The 16,813-nt window shown below is 51.3% G+C and overlaps 1 protein-coding gene across 1 annotated transcript; it reads right to left on the bottom strand.

Annotated features, from left to right (window-relative positions):
* Nucleotides 1-8,735: 8,735 nt before the first annotated feature.
* On the bottom strand, nucleotides 8,736-14,288 carry UNC119 (unc-119 lipid binding chaperone; the record flags this gene model as incomplete). The annotated part of the gene is made up of 5 exons (XM_080712593.1): nucleotides 8,736-8,848; nucleotides 9,088-9,260; nucleotides 9,415-9,517; nucleotides 9,977-10,090; nucleotides 14,069-14,288. The coding sequence occupies 5 exons, from the start codon at nucleotides 14,286-14,288 to the stop codon at nucleotides 8,736-8,738; spliced, it is 723 nt and encodes a 240-aa protein (XP_080568719.1).
* Nucleotides 14,289-16,813: the final 2,525 nt, after the last annotated feature.

Genomic DNA, 16,813 nt, shown 5'->3' with positions numbered 1-16,813 from the left:
AAGTAGGGGCCGGTGGGGTAGGGCGGGAGGGCAGGCATGGCCACCTGGCACACCCAGGAGGAAGACCTCTCTGCCCCTGCCTGGCCCAGGCTGTTTATAAAGAGGGAAAAGGCTGTCTGCCACACCGCCAGACGAGGCACCCAGCTCTGGCCAACCCTGGCCTGTGTCTTGACACCCACACCCACAACAAGGCAGTGTTTTCTGAAAGAATTTTACTGGGACCCACTTCTTTGCCTTACACCATGGGCGCTCAGACAGACCTACCCTATACCCCTCCGAGGTCGGGAACAGGTGTCTCCCGCGGGGCCCTCGGTCCTGCGGCCCATTCGTCACACCTGCGTGTGACTTGGAAGACAGGACGCAAGCAAATCGGACTTTGGATATCATTTTTGTTTTGTAACCACAGGGACTCTCAGAGTTTTAAAACTGGGCTGTACCAGCTTCAGCTACTTAGTGGGGCCCTCTGCAACTTAATGAGACCCTGTTTCAAAATAAAGAATAAAAAATAGGGATGAGAGTATAGTTTGGAGGTAGACTGTCGCTGGGTTCAATCCCCAGTGCTGCAAATAAAGAAAGAAAGAAAGAAAGAAAAAGAAAACGAAAACCGGGCCACAGCACCACCCTGAAATGAGGCCACACTCCCGCACATTTGCTGTCCCCTGCTGGTCACCCCGAGCTAAGTATTTAACCCTGGGAGGTGAGCAGCCATCTCTGGGAATGGATGAAGGTCACTCAAATCTCCTAATTAACACTTTTGCTTAAGGATTCTATGAAGGCTCAAAAACTGGTTACAATTTATAAGTCTACGAACTTGGAGAAAAAAGTTATATCTTCTGCCAGGCATGGTGGTGCATACCTGTAATCCTAGTACTTGGGAGACTGAGGCAGAAGGATTGTGGGTTTGAGGCCAGCTTCAGCAATTTTAGAGAGGCCCTCAGCAACTTAGCAAGACTCTGTTTCCAAATTAAAAATTCTGGGGATAGGGGAGTGGTGAGTTGGCCTGGGCCACCCTCCCCCCTCATGCCATTTTGGCATGGGGCTGTAACTATTTTCTGTATTTCTTTTTTTTTTTTTTTTTTTTTTTTTTGGTGGTGGTGGTACCGGGGTTCCTGGAAGCCCTTCTCCCTTCGGGCTACACTCCCAGACCTATTTTATATTTTTATTTGGAAACAGGGTCTCTTAAGCCAGCATGGCTGGCTTCAAACCTGCGTGATCCTCCTGTCTCCGCCTCCCAAGCGCGGGGATTACAAGCGTGCGCCACGATGCCCGGTGCCCTGTATTTCTATCTTTTTAATAAACTTCTTTAAATCTTCAAAAAAAAATTCTGGGGATACAGCCTGGATATAGCAAGCCCCTGGGTTCAAACCCCAATATGGAAGAAAGACAGAAAGGAGAGAGGGAGGAAGAGAGGAGAGGAGAGGAGAGGAGAGGAGAGGAGAGGAGAGGAGAGGAGAGGAGAGGAGAGGAGAGAGGGAGAGAGGGAGGGAGGGAGGGGGAGAGAGAGAGAGAGAGAGAGAGAGAGAGAGAGAGAGAGAGAGAGAGAGAGAGAGAGAGAGATATCAGAGGTATTAGGCCAGGTGCGGTAGCACATGCCTGAAATCCCAGCTATTCAGGAGGCTGAGGAAGGAGGATTGCAATTTGAGGTCAGGCTGTGCAATTTAGTGAGACCCTGTCTCAAAATAAAAATAATTTTGCCCCAGTGTAGTGATGCATACCTGTAATCCCAGTACTTGGAAGGCTGAGACAGGAGGATCACAGAGCTGAGGCCAGCACACAGTAATTTAGTGAGAGCCTGTTTCAAAAATATAATAAAAAATAGAATTCAGATGCCGGGCGTGGTGGCGCACGCTTGTAATACCCACGCTTGGGAGGCAGAGACAGGAGGATCGCGCAGGTTCAAAGCCAGCCGCGCGCGCTGGCTTAGGAGACCCTGTTTCCAAATAAAATAAAAAAAAATGTAAAAATAGGTCTGGGAGTGTAGCCCGTAGGTAGAAGAGCTTCCAGGAACCCCAGTACCACCAAAAAAAAAAAAAAATAGAATTCAGGGTGTAGCTCAGAAGTAGAATGTTCCTGGGTTTAATCTTTGGTACTACAAATAATAATAATTTCAATCATTATTAAAAAGTTGCTAGAGCCAGGCACATTGGCACATGCCTGTAATCCCAGTGCTTGGGAGGCTGAGACAGGAAGATTACAGGTTCAAGGCCAGCCTTGGCACATTAGTGAAGTCTCTGAACAACTTAGCAAGACCCTGTTTCAAAATTAAAAATAAAGTAAGGCTGGGGGTATAGTTTGGAGGTAGAATGCCTCTGGGTTCAACCTCCAGTACTCCTCCCCCTCAAAAAGTTTTAAAAATGGCTAGAATGTAGCTTAGTGCTTACCTAGTTATGTGCAAGACCCTGGGTTCAGTCCCCATTATCACACACACACACACATACACACACACACACACACCCCAGAGGTATTAGGTTAAGGATGTGGCTCGGTGGTAGAAACCTTGCCTAGTATGTATGGACCCTGGGTTTGATCCACGACACCGTCAAAAAATTTCAGATATTTTAATAGTATATTATAGGCATTGCAGAGGATATATACACACGTACATATAGCTTTTATTTGTGTTTATGTGGGAGGGTACTGGGATTGAACTCAGGGGCATTCTACCTCTGAGCTATATCCCAGGCCCTATTTATTTATTTATTTATTTTTGCGGTAGTAGGGATTGAACCCTGAGGTTCTACCTCTGAACTAAACCTCCAGCCCTATTTATTTGTTTTTTGTATTATTTTATTTTATTTTTGCGGTACTAGGGATGGAACCCAGGGGCATTCTACCTCTGAGCCATACCCCCAGCCCTATTTTTTTATTCTTTATTTTGAAACAGGGTCTCACTGAGTTGCAAAGGGCCTCACTAAATAGTAGCTGAGGCTGTCTGTGAACTGTGATCCTCCTGTCTCAGCCTCCCAAATGCTGGGATGATAAGCATGAGCTATCATACCCGGCTCTTTTTTATTTTGAAACAGGGTCTTACGAAGTTGCTGAGGCTTGTCTCAACCCCACTATCCTTCCCTCTAGGTCTCCTAAGTACTGGGATTACATGCATGTGTCACCACCTCTGGCTTCATATAGGTTGTTTGTTTGTTTGTTTGTTTCTGGCATTGAGGATTAACCCAGGGCATTCTACCTCTAAGTTACACCCCTAGCACTATTTTATTTTGAAACAAGATCTCACTAAATTGCTAGGGGCCTCCCTAAATTGTTGAGTCTGGCCACAAACCTTCAATCTTCCTGTCTCAGCCTCCCAAGTACTGGGGTTACAGATATGTGCCACCACACCTGGCTCTTTTGGGGTGTTTTGTTTTGGTTTTTGTTTTTCTGAGATTTTTTGTTACCAGGTATTGAACTCAAGGGCAGGCTAACCTCCAAGCTGCACTTCCAGTTCTTTTTTTTATTTTTTGTTTTGAAACAGGGTCTTGCTAGGTTGCTGAGAGTATCGCTATGTTGATGAGGCTGAGGCTGTCCTCAAACCGTAATCCTTCTGTTTCAGCCTCCCAAGAACTGGGATTGCAGGCATGTGCCACCCCACCACACCTGGCTTCATGTAGTTGTTGGTTTTTGTTTTTTGGTTTTGGGTTTTTTTTTTTTTTGTGGTACTGAGGATGGAACCCAGGGGCATTCTACCTCAAAGTTATACCCCCCAGTCCTATTTTTTATTCTTTTTTTTTTTTTTTTTTTTTTTTTTTTTGGTGGTACTGGGGTTCCTGGAAGCCCTTCTACCTCCGGGCTACACTCCCAGACCTATTTTTACATTTTCATTTTGGAAACAGGGTCTCCTAAGCCATCGCGCGCGGCTGGCTTCGAAGCTGCGCGATCCTCCTGTCTCCGCCTCCCAAGCGCAGGGATTACAAGAGTGCGCCACCACGCCCGGCTATTCTTTATTTTGAAACAGGGTCTCAATGAGTTGCAGAGGGCCTCACTAAGTGGTAGCTGAGGCTGTCCACGAACTGCAATCTTCCTGTCTCAGCCTCCCAAATGCTGGGATTACAAGTGTGTGCCATCACACTTGGCCTTCATATAGTTTTTGTTTTGTTTTGTTTTTGTTTTTGTGTTTTGCAGTACTGGGGATGGAACCCAGGGGCAGTCTACCTCCGATTTACACCCACAGCCCTATTTTTAATTCTTTTCTTTTTTTTTTTTTTTTTTTTTTTTTGTGGGTCTGGGGATGAAACCCAGAGGCATTCAACCTCCGTGCCCAATTTTTTTTCTTTATTTTGAAACAGGGTCTCACTGAGTTGTGGAGGGCCTCACTAAGTAGCTGAGGCTGTCCGCGAACCGCAATCCTCCTGTTTCAGCCTCCCAAATGCTGGGATTAAAAACAAGTGCCACCATGCCCAGTATTTTTTTTTTCCTTTTGAGACAGGATCTCAGTAGGATTCATATAGTTTTTAATACTAAAATAGTAGGATTTCCAGGAGTGGATGCACACACTTGTAATCCCAGTACTTGGGAGGCTGAGATAGGAGAATCATCACAGGTTCAAAGCCAGCCCCTGCAACCTATCTCAGAGGTAGCATGCCCCTGGGTTCAAACCCCAGCATCAATAAAATAAAATAGTTGGATCCCAATATAGTTTATGTTCTTACAATTTTTGTTTTGTAAGCCAGGTGTGGTGGTACACTCCCATAATCCCAGTACTTGCAAGGCTGAGACAGGAAGCTGGCAGGTTTGAGAACAGCCTCAGTTCTGTGAGATTCTCAGCAACTTAGTGAGATCCTGTTTCAAAACAAAAATAAAATAGGACCGGGGGTATAACTCAGAGGTAGAATGCTCCTGGGTTCAATCTCTAGCACCACAAAAAAAGAAAAAAAAATTATATTGCCAATAGGCTTTAGCAGATGGAAAAGAAAGAGGTCCCTGGTACCCTTGGCTTTAGTTGCCAGACAGGAAGGGAAGAGTGACCCTTAGGGGAGAGATGTGCAGGGAGAGGGTGCTGAGGGCTTGAAATGGTAGTTTTCTACCCACCGGAAGCATCTCAATATTCTATCACCTGGTTTGGCAGTCCCAGTGTGCACCCTGCTAGCCAACACATAAGGGCATGAGCTATGGGGTTCCCTATAGCATTTAAGCTTGATCTTCATGACACCCCTAAAGAGTCAAAGGCGGGTGGTGGGGGGGGACTAGCCTGCTTTAGAGCGAGAATCAGAGGTCCAGTTCCAAGGAAATTGCACTGTCAAGGTCAATAGGTGATCAACATCAGCACCAGGCTAGTTCTGCCTCCACCCTGTCTTCTTCCTCCGGAGATCTTCTAGGTTCCCAGAAAACGTGCAAGGAACTACATGCTTCAGGTTGAACCATTGTCAGCAGCACCAGCGACAGAGGCCAGCAAGAAAAGCAGCTGATTGCCAAGGCTTTCTCCAGCACTGGACCTGGGGTTAGGGAGCCCCCTCCTGTCTGGAAATGGAAGCGCAACAGATGGGACCTGGAACCTCAGCCCACTTCTACCTACCCCTCTCAAATGCTGGCCTTTCCTAAGAGCCCGCTCTCGTTCAGGGACTCTCAATCTGGGGGTGGAGAACTATTAACCTCATTTGGAAGGGTCCCACCAAGTGCAGGGCATTCGGCATTTCTGCTCCTATGCACTAAACACCAGCAGGGCTCGCTGAGAACCACATAACACAGCTTCAGCAATCACCGCGTGGCCAGCGACCTCTGACAACTGCTATTTCCAGCCCTTGTTCCTTCCTGGTCTCAGGACTTGACTTTCCTGATTCCTGGTCATTTCCTCCAGCACGTGTGTAGCATACCACAGCAGGTTCCCACTGACTTTTTCATCTTCTGCCACCCCCACCCTAATCCAACCTGGGTCCCCAAGCTCACTGATGACGCCCTTATCCACCCTAACACCCAGGGCACAGACCAAGTGTTAGTCTTGACTCCCCCGCTCCTGCTACCCTTCATCTAATTTTTAGGAGGATTTCACCTTCTAAAAACTTCATCAGAGCCGGGCGTGGTGGCGCACGCTTGTAATCCCCATGCTTGGGAGGCTGAGACAGGAGGATCGCGCAGGTTCGAAGCCAGCCTCATCTGGCTTAAGACACCCTGTTTCCCAATAAAATATAAAATAGGTCTGGGAGTGTAGCCTGGAGGTAGAAGCCCCCTGGGTTCCATCCTCAGTACCACCAAAATAAAAAATTTTAAAAAATTAAAAATAAATAAATATGCCGGGCGTGGTGGCGCACACTTGTAATCCCTGTGCTTGGGAGGCAGAGACAGGAGGATCGCGCAGGTTCGAAGCCAGCCGCGTTGGCTTATGAGACCCTGTTTCAAAATATAAAATAGGTCTGGGAGTATAGCCCAGAGGTAGAAGGGCTTCCAGGAACCCCAGTACCACCAAAAAAAAAAAAAAAATGGTGGTATATACCTGTAATCCCAATATTTGGGAGGCTGAGACAGGGGGATAGCAGGTTCCAGACCAACTTAGACCCTTAGCAACCTAGCAGGACCCTAGTTCAAGACTAAAATAAAATAGGGCGGTGGGTATAAGCTTGAGGTAGAACGCCCCTAGGTTCAATCCCTAGCACCCAAAACAAACAAACCCAAAACCCACAACCTCAGGTCCACCTATTTACCTGGCTCTCCATGGACACTGAGCTTCGTCCTTCACCCAATCCTGCAGCACCTTACTCCCTGCTTTCTCGCCTCTAGTCTGGTGGCGCATGGAGCCAGACAGCCTGGATTTGAACGCTCTGCCATTTAGCAGCTGTGCAATGTTGGCAGGGCAAGCTGATCTCTCTGCCAACATTTTCTGTAAAATGGGCATGATAATAGTGCCTTCCTCAGAAATGGTTGTGAGCATTTTATGAGCAATAGATATAAAACACCCAGCCCCAGGCTAGGTACTCAATAAATCTTGGTGGTTTTCTTTGGTCTCCTTTCCGATCCACCCTTCACCGAGGAGCCAGTGATAATCCAACTTGTCACTCCTACCCAGCGCTCCTCTGGGGCCCTCGCCTTCCTTGGAAAGAACCCCAATAAGTAGTCACTCTTTCCTGAGCATACCTGATAAATCTCGCCTCTGAGCCTTACTTAGACTCTTGCCTTCACCTAAATGTTCTCTACCCATCCCTTCCTGTCAAGGCCATCCCAAGTTTCCAATGCTGCCCCTGCCCAGAGCCCTGAAGAATCTACTCCTCATGTGCCCAGTCCATCATCCATCTTTTTTTTTCTTTCTTTTTTTTTTTTTTTGGTGGTAGTAGGCCTTCTACCTTCAAGCTACACTCCCAGCCCGATTTTACTTCTTATTGGAAACAGGGTCTCCCTCGGTTGATGAGAGTCTCATTACTTGCTGAGGCTGTCCTCGAACCTGTGATCCTCCTGTCTCAGCTTCCCAAGGACAGAGATTACAGGCGTGAGCCACTACACCCAACCTTGCCCAGTCCATCTTGTTCTAGGGACAGGTACATGTTCTCTATGTGCCACTCATTTTAGAATGCCAAATTCAGTAGGTCCTGGCTCCCAGCCAGAGCTCCACAGAACCCAGCTGAATTCCAGCACTTCCGAGCCTCCTAGAGCTGGGGCTTCTCAGCCCAGAAGGTGGGCTGGCATCTGCTGTATGGCCAGGAGGGCCTGCAATAGTAGGGCGTGACACTCCCCCCTCCCCCAGGTGGGCCCTCTGCCTCTCTCTGAGTCTCTTCCATTAAGTAGCTCCTCCTCTGAGTCTGGGGTAGAGGAAGGCTAGGGCAGTGTTATGTGCAGGGCGGGCCAGACCAGGGGCTCCCCAAGGGATCTGAGGACAAGGAGATGGCTCAAGGCCTTAGATAAAGCCCTGAAAGCACAACCCAGCAGTCCTAGTGGCCCCTGGAGGTCAGGGAAGGTGGGCGGAGGACAAGGCCAATTTCCACCAAAATTCCATCCCTCCTTGGAATCCAAGGACTTTATTCCAGTCTCTGCTCTGCCAGGACTTTTCCACCTCTGTCATGTCCTACATCTGATTCTGAGCATAATATAAGGGTTCAGAGAATTACAGGACAAGAGGACTCAGGGGTCAGAGGGCACCAGAGGTAGGGAGATTGTGACTCCCTTGAGCACACTGCTGGCTGCATGTACCTCCCCAGGCACCGCCTTTACCCATGCACACACAAGCTGGCTACACCAGAGAACAGAAAAGGAGAAAGTTTATTGAAAACTATATACAGTTGGTCTGGCTCCTACCACAGGCTGCAATGTGGGCTGGTCCCTCCCACACCTTAGGCAGTGTCTCGGCCTCTGATGGGAGAGGCTGGGGCTGGGGCTGGGGCTGGGGCCCAGACTCACAGTGGGTCTCTGAGAATTTATAACTCTACATGGTCTGGAGCTGGTGGACAGGGGACCGGAGCAGATCCCTTCCCTGACCTAGTTGTAACCTGAAGCAGAGGACACTACTCTGAAACTTAGGCCCAAGAGGGCCAAGCTAAGCTGTCCAGAAGTCCTGGCTGCCCCTCACACAAGAGGCCTTCCTGGATATGGAGGCAAACAGCCCCCCTAATACCCCTCCCCATGAGCCAGGCCCCACAGGCTTCACAGGCTTCAAGGACTTGACCCGGGGGGCACTGGGCATCCTTTCTCCCAACACTGACTTGGGGTCCAGGGCTCTGGAGCACTTCCGGAGCAGAAGACCTGGAGTTAAGAGGTGATGTCAGAGAGGCCACAGCTCAAGGCCCAGGCCAGAGCCTCCTGGGGCAGGGCACAGTTGGGGGTCATGGGGTCCCGCTGTAAGAATAGTCTGCTTTATTGTGCATCACCAGCCGGTCATCCACGAAGTAGAAGCTGTCAGACTGTGTCTCATACGGGTGACGGATCATCTCGCTGACTGCAAGAGAGACCCAGACAGGGTAAAAGATCAGAAGCCTGAGGTAGTCACTGCAGGGGCTGCAAGACTAGAGGCAGCGACAGCTGAACCACCTCCAGAAGCTCCTTAGTCTCTGTGAGCCAGTTCCCCTCAGATGACAGGGGAATGGTGCCAACACCAGGAAGACAGGGGTCAGACCCACAGGTGCCCGCCGCCCAGCTCAGCCTCCACATCCCCCGCTGCCACCCCTGCCCACGCACTCAGCTCCTCAGAGAGGGGGGGGAAGTCGTAGATGTGCTCGCAGGTGTTCTTGCTGCTGGGGATGCAGAAGCCAAAGTGGAAGTCAAAGCTTTTGAGCAACTGGTTGCGGAAGTAGTGCCTCTCGATCATGCGGAAGTTGTTGACGGGCTTGTCTCCCACAGTGAACTCCACCCTGAGCAAGAGAAGGGGACAGGGCTGAGTCCTCGAAGCCAGCCAGTGGCAGGGCCAGGCTCCTGAGGAACCACACCAAGAGATGCAGTAAGGACTCAGGAAGGGCTCCCCCCCCACACACCCAGCCCCGGCCCTCTCCCGGCCCACTGACTCACGTGGCTCCCACCTGCCTCAGGCGGAGAAAAGCAGGTGTGAACTGGTAGCGGACAAAGCGCCCAGCATTGGGGTCCAGGTCCCGCCGGCTGATGGGCAGCCGCTCTGCAATGTACCCCAGATGGGCTCAGTGGGCTGCAGGCTGGAGCCCTTACCTGCGCCCAGGGTTCTGCCCCAAGGTCCCCATCTATCTAAATTTTTTTTAACTACCAAGGAGATTCTAGTAAATATTTAGGGTTCAGAACTTTGGCCAAATGGTGGCACTTGGGGATTCAGGTCAGCAAGTCATCAAATTCCCACTGAGGTTCCCAAGCCTGGGACCTGTATGGAACAGATGCAGTTCCCACAGAGGCCTGCAGAGGGCAGGCTGGCAGGGACTAACAGGGCAGGACTGTCCTCCCAAGATGTCCACCCCCAGAAACAGATGGAAGGAAAATAGGAGGCCTCGCTGCCTGCAGAGCCCTGAGAATACAGGTCCAAACCCCAACTTTACTCTGACTCCTCTGTGGCAGCCCTCTCCCACACTTGCCCTCCTCTCCTGCCAGCTGCCCATCGACCTCTCACCTGAGATGGGAGGCTTCTTGATTTCAAACAGGACAGTGCCTGAGTCCATGTCCCGGATCTTGAACCTGACGAAGTCAATCTTGTAGATATTCTCCTCGGGGGAACACAGGTAGTCTAGGAGAAACAGGTAGCTAAACCCTCCTGCCAATTTAATTTCTTTTTTTTTTCTTTCTTTTTTTTTTTTTTTTTTGGTGGTACTGGGGGTGGAATCCAGAGGCTTTCTACCTCCAGGCTACCTCCCAGACCTTTTTTATATTTTATTTGGAAACAGGGTCTCACTAAGTTGCTGAAAGCCTCACTAAGTAGCTGAGGCTGGCTTCGAACCCGTGTGATCCTCCTGTCTCAGCCTCCCAAGCGCGGGGATTACAAGCGTGCGCCACCATGCCCAGCTTTTTTTTTTTTTTAAACCGGGGACTGAACCAAGGGGCATTCTACCTCCAAGCTATACCCCCAGCCCTTTTTCTTTTCTATTTTGTGGTACTAGGGGTTGAACCCAAGGGCATTCTACCTTTGAGCTATACCCCTGTTTTATTTTTATTTCGGAACAGCTGAAGCTGTCCTCAAACCTGCAATCATGTCTCAGCCTCCCAAGTGCCGGGATCACAAACATGCTCCACTATACCAGCTTTCTTTTTTATTTTATTATTTATTTATTTTGTGGTACTAGGGATTGAACCCAAGTAGCTGAGGCTGGCTGAGAACCTGTGATCCTGTCTCAGCCTCCCAAGTGCTGGGATTACAAGCGAGCACCACAAGACTCAGTTGAGTTTAGCTTTTACGGGACCTTGAACTAGCTACTGCTTTCTCTGGTTCCTATGGACACCACACTCCCTGCCTTGGAGGAGTTCCCCATCATGAAGGACATCATTCTGCCATGGAGATCTCTCTAATGGTGGATGAACATCCCTTCTGGGTGGCCTTTGAGAGTTAAGCAAGGGAGACCAGAGAAGGGTGGAGGACAAGGCCACCTCCCCCCCATTTTCCCTCCTCTCCTGGAGCTGAGGGTCCTTATTCCAGCTTCTGCTCTGCCGGCTGGCTGGGAGCCTTTGGGCCACATAAGTTCTCCAGTCTGATAGGAATCTCCAGCATGAGGGAAGATACAGCCTTGCCTCTGGAAACCTCATTCCAAAGAGGGGGACACAACTCTGCCTTGGGAGAGATAGTCCCTCCCTGGAGGCTGCCCACCCTCCCCAAAGGCTGCCCTCGGCCCTACATCTAGATGTATCGGGCAAGGCTGATCTTGAGGGGACTTTCCCTGACATGGGTAAAACTGGGGCAAGTGAACAACCCCATCCCTGTCCCCCACCCCCGGCCCCTTCCTCTCTGTAAGCAGCTTATACAAGCCCAGCTCCCTTAAGCAGCTTAGCCAAAGCTCTGCTGACTCCAGCCTAGAGCCTAGGATATTGGGGGAAGGGACACAACTGCTCCCATCCTCTGTTGATCCCCATATAAGAGGAGGTTCTTAGCAATTGGAAAGAACTCCTTAGAGGTCATCTATCCAGTTTTGGCCATGGGTGCCCCCCTCTCCCAAAGAAAGTACTCATTCCCCCCAGAGTCCAGGCTAAGCCAGGAAGAGTGGGTGTGCAGAGGAGAAAAGGGAGTCCTCAGGCCCCGAGAGGGAACCAGGAACAGTGGCAGGTCCTATCTGCAGAAGCTCAGGAAGTGACAGGGCCGATCTGACACTGTCTTTGCAGCAGCGATGCAAGTACTCAGAGAGGCCCTGGCAACAAATAGGAAGGGGCAGAAAGGTGCAGGGGAGGCTCTGCTGCTGTCAGCAGGTACACCAGCACATCCTCCCCTGGGGGCCTAGAGTCGGAAGCCAACCTCCAGGCCCCTGGGTCACCTCCTATTCCCCTGTGGTAGGAAGAGGAAGTGAATATAAAGTCATTCTTCCCCAAGCCTGGGGCAGCCCCCTCCAGGGAGCCCTCCTGGCGGCCTGCTGGCATCTTGGAGCCTGGCTGGACATACAAAACACCTGGGGAGGGCTCTGGGCCCTGTCCTATCTGCACAAGGTAGAGAAAGGAACGGAACTGGAAGTGGGCAGCTCCTCCCTCACCCCCCACACACCTTATTTCCAAAGAAAGTAAGCACTGGTCCAAAGATTCAGAAAGAAGGTGCGGGGCAGAAGGAGAGGTAGGGGAAGAGTTGGGAGTAGGGTCCTAGTTCCCCAACTCCTAGCTCCCTCTAAGGCCCGCATCATTCCTAACTTTGGGAGCCTCTCCTCTCTTTGGCAACAATGTCTTGCAGTCTGATCCCCAGTCTCTTCCACTGCAAACTCAATCATTTGTCCTTAGAGAGACAGAGGACCAGGGGATGCCTATGGCTCAGCACACCACAGCTACTGCCTCTCTTCTGCCAGGGAAGCAGAAAGCCTAGGACTCAGGGTCAGGCCAGAGGCTGAGGGCTCAGAATGCAACTGCTTCCTTCCTCTCAGCCACAAATAGCTTCCTAAGCTGGATTCAGTGCCTGGTAATCCAGGAACAGCAAACCTCGGACCTGTGTGATTAGGGTCATAAGACACCAGGCAAGGGGTGCCAGGGTGGAAAGCTGGAGATACCTGTGTTCAAATCCTGCACAGGAAAAGGCTCCCATGAAGCTCCTACTCCTCATTCCTCATAGATGCTTTCCTTCTAAGATCTATGAATTTCTTCCAATTAGGTGATACATGTTATTTTACCTGAAAGCCCCCTTAGTTGCAAAAATCAACCTGCTAGATCACCCAGGATTCAGACAGGTCACCCTGACCTCCAGCCCCAAAGCTAACCTGATTCCTAAATGTTGTTGTTGCAAACTGCAGCCCAAATGGCTCCAACATCAGCCTGGTCCAGGAAGCCCCTACCCATTCCTGCCTGGGCAAGGGAGCTCAGCCATCCTGGGGTCCAGCCAAGAATGGCTGCTGCCTCACTCAGAGGAGGAAGGAGGGCCCCATGGACTCAGAGGCACAGGCTCCAGCCTGCCATCATGCCTTCCCCACTGCAGGGCTTATCCCCACCCTCGCAGGGAGAGACCTCAGGGGCTGTGCTCACCAAGGGAGCCAGGGAGGTTACTGACAAATGTGACAGTGGCCAAGGTGGAGGGCCACTGTCTCTCCAAACACCTCCCATTCTTTGAAGCTCAGCCAAGCCTCTGCCATGAGGCGTCCAAGTTCTTGTTCCCTGTCTATGATGGCCCCTGCCTCTGCCGTGAATGCACAGTTGTCTGCCTTCAGGCAGCAGCCCCGTGGGACCCCCACCCCCATATTACTGATAAAAGGACCCTATTTACAGAGCCTGTGTAGCATGCCACTGTACCAAATCAGAGGGCATATTTTATTTTCACAATAACCTTAAGAGGGGAGGTGTCATTATCCCACTTTACAGATGAAGAAACATGCTCAGAGAGATGAAGTTACATGTCCAAGGTCACAGAGCCAATTATGTGGCAAAGCTGGGACTCCAACCCAAGCAATCAGCTCAGAAACTCAACCACAGTGGAGAGGCTTCCCTGGATCAGACAGCCCCTGAGGACGGGCTTCAGTGCAGGATTGGGGGGGTGCATTAGCTCATTCCCAAGACAGGGAGCACAGCCAGCGCACTGAAGCTTCTTGCTCGGCTCCTTTCCTGGGGAGGGTGGCAGCCCCAGACCTCCTGGGAGATCCAGGGTGAGCGCACCAATGAGCAGGGCCACCTTACGGTCTTCACATTCCTTAATTAACAGCCTCCACCGCTCCAGGATGGGAGCCCCGAATCAGACTGCACTCTGCCCCCTCCTCAGTGCCCACGGCCCCAAAGGGCTCTGACGACTCCACGGGGAAAGGGTTACAGTCGCAGCTGCGGCCCCACCTCCACCATGGGAAAAGGGGTGGGCCCCTAAAAAGGAAGGAGTGAGATGGAAAGAAACCTCTACTCGGAGAAGAGAAGCACGAGGAGGCCAAGGGAAGGGGAGACAGAGCTCAGAACTGGAAGCTGAAGCGAGAGGATTTCAGAGTAGGGGACACCGGCGAGAGGGACCCGTGGGGGAGGGGAGATGGGGGAGGGGGGCGGGGGCCGGGGCTCCTGCGCACCGCGAGGGCCCCCTCCCGCCTGCGGGCGGTGCTCCCTCGCCGGTGCTCACCGCCGGTGATCCGCTGCAGCCCCAGCACGTCCTCCGGCCCGATGGGCTGCTTTCCTGGTAGCGGCCCCGGCCTGGGCCCCGGGCCTGCCTCCGGCTCCGATTCGGACCCGGATTCGGATTCGGCCTGTGGCTCAGGCGTGGGACCCACGCTCCGGCCCGAGGACCCCCGGGCGGGCTCCGACCCAGGCGCGGCTCCGCTACCACCTTTCTTCACCTTCATGGCCTCGCGGGGCCACGCTCGCCTGCTGCCGCTGCCACCGCCGCCTGCGCCGGCTGCAGCCGGGAGAAGGGGGGGCGCCGCCGCCCCGCCCCCCGGGCCAGGTGCCGCCCAGGCCCCGCCCCCGGCGCGCGCAGGCCCCGCCCAGAGCCCGGCCCCGCCCGCGCGAAGGCCACAGGTTCAGGGCCAGAACCGGCCGCACTTCCTTCTAGGCTGGATGCTGTTCCCGGAATAGACGGTCCTGAGCACCGCTCAGCTTAGGGAGGTCGACCCTCTGCTTTGCGTGGGATCCTCTTCCCCTGATGACTTCTCCTTTCGGCCTCAGCTCAACTCTTCTGTCCAAAGGCCATCCCTTACCCACTAGTCTGAAGTACTACTCCTGGGTTTCTTCTTTTCCTTTCTTTTTATGGTAATGGGGATCGAACCCAGGGGCATTTTACCTCCGAGTTACATCCCCAGCCCTATTTTTAATCTTATTTATTTATTTATTTATTTAGCCAAACTAGGGATTGAACCCAGGGGCATTCTACCTTCGAGCTACACCCCATCCCTTTTTTTTATTATTAATTTTGAAATAGAGTCTCATTAAATTGCGGAGGACCTAAGTAGCTGAGGCTGGCCTTGAACCTGGATCCTCCTGTCTCAGCCTCCCAAGTAGTGTTATGACAAGCATGTGCCACGATGCTGGGCCTTCCCAGTCTGTGATCAAACTGTTTTTTGTTGTTGTTGTTTGTTTGTTTTTGTTTGTTTGGTGGTACTAGGGGTGGAACCTAGGGGCTTTTCTATCTCTGGGCTACACTCCCAGACCTAATTTTTTTTTTTTTTTTGGTGGTACTTGGGGTGAAACCCAGAGGCTTTCTACCTCTGGACTATACTCCCAGACCTTTTTGTATTTTATTTGGAAACAGGGTCTCACTAAGTTGCTGAAAGCCTCGCTAAGTAGCTGAGGCTGGCTTCAAACTCTTGCGATCCTCCTGTCTCAGCCTCCCAAGCGCGGGGATTACAAGCGTGCACCACCACGCCCGGCTCCCAGACCTATTTTATACTTTATTTGGAAACAGAGTCTCACTAAGTAGCTGAGGCTGGCTTCGAACCTGTGCGATCCTTTCTCAGCCTCTCAAGTGCTGGGATGACAAGTATGTACCACCATGCCCAACTCAAACTCTTTCTAATGTATTTATGTTAAATTACTTTTGGTCAGACTTCCCCCTGAAAATCAGCTCCGTGAAAGTAGAGATCCTGTCTGCTCTGGTCTCTGCAGTACCCAGGCACTGACACAGTGCTCCTTGCAGTCAGTAACCAGTATCTTCTGACTGATGAATGAGTTCATATCCGAGGGCTCTCAATACAAGCTATTCTCTCCTAGAACTTCTAAAAAGCAGAAGCTGGGTGTGGTGATACACACCCGGTTTAGGACTACTGATGAAACCCTAGTACTTGGGAGGTTGCGACAGGAGGATTGCAGGTTTGAGGACAGCCTCAGCTAGTGAGACATTCATCCACCTAGCAAGACCCCATTTCCAAAAAAAAAAAAAAAAAAAAGAGGGCTGGGAATGTTGCTGGGAGGTAGAATGCCTCTGAGTTCAATCCCCAGTACCACCAAATAACAAAACAAAACAAAAGCAGAAGCAGATGCTAATAGGCTTGGGCAATCCAGACTTGCAAAGGGACCACAGCCCAGGTGCCCAGCCACCCCAGAGCCCTGCAGGACAGAGACAGGAAGAGCACATGACCGCGTGGAATGAGGACAGAGACTGGAACGGTTATTTACATAAGTGAAAGAACGAAAGTTATGCTCGTACTCCGTATCACGCACACTCATATTCAATCAACCTTTATTAACAGACGCATGCGCCACCACACCCGGCTTCGGTCTGTTTTCAAAGAGCCTAATAATGCCAGATATATCATGTTTTATAACATTTAATCCTCACAGTCATCTTATGAGGGAGGTATCTTTAGTGCCACTGAACAAATGAAAAAAATGACTCTCAGAGAGACTTATCCCAAAATCCCCAGACTTTAAGTGCAGAAGGATTTGAACTCAAGCCTTTGGATTCCAAGTCTAGAACTTTGTCCACGCTCCCCACACCAGGCCTTTTACAATCGAGCTGTGCCACACAGGTGAAGCCACCAGGAGGGAAAAGGTCCAGGGGTGACCTTCCCCAGGGGTGAGAGAGAAGCATGGAGGGGAGGGGCCGCAACCCAACCCAGAGCTTTCCCGATGCCCCTTCTCAGTGCGCGTGTGCGCCGTGGAGACAGGTCAGAAGCACAAGGTGTTCCTGCCCCAGGAGGAGATGCTCAGGGGCCATCAGGTTTAAGCTAGCAGGGAAACCCAGATAATGAGCCTCAGAAATAGTTGCTGAGGGACCTGACCCCACCTTGGGAGTAATGTAGGTTGGCTGTGGCACAGACAGCGAAGGAGACTGGACACAGAAGTCAAGCCTGGCAGCCCCCATATTGAGGCCCCTCAATCTAACTCCTCCCACCTTTGCCACAAAGGAAGTCCTACTAAGCTGCTGCCCCAC

The sequence above is a fragment of the Muscardinus avellanarius genome (assembly GCF_963383645.1).
Source record: "Muscardinus avellanarius genome assembly, chromosome: 16".
Taxonomy (NCBI): Eukaryota; Metazoa; Chordata; class Mammalia; order Rodentia; family Gliridae; genus Muscardinus; species Muscardinus avellanarius.
The sequence above is the reverse complement of the archived record's forward strand: the minus strand, read 5'-3'. Positions and strand labels throughout refer to the sequence as shown.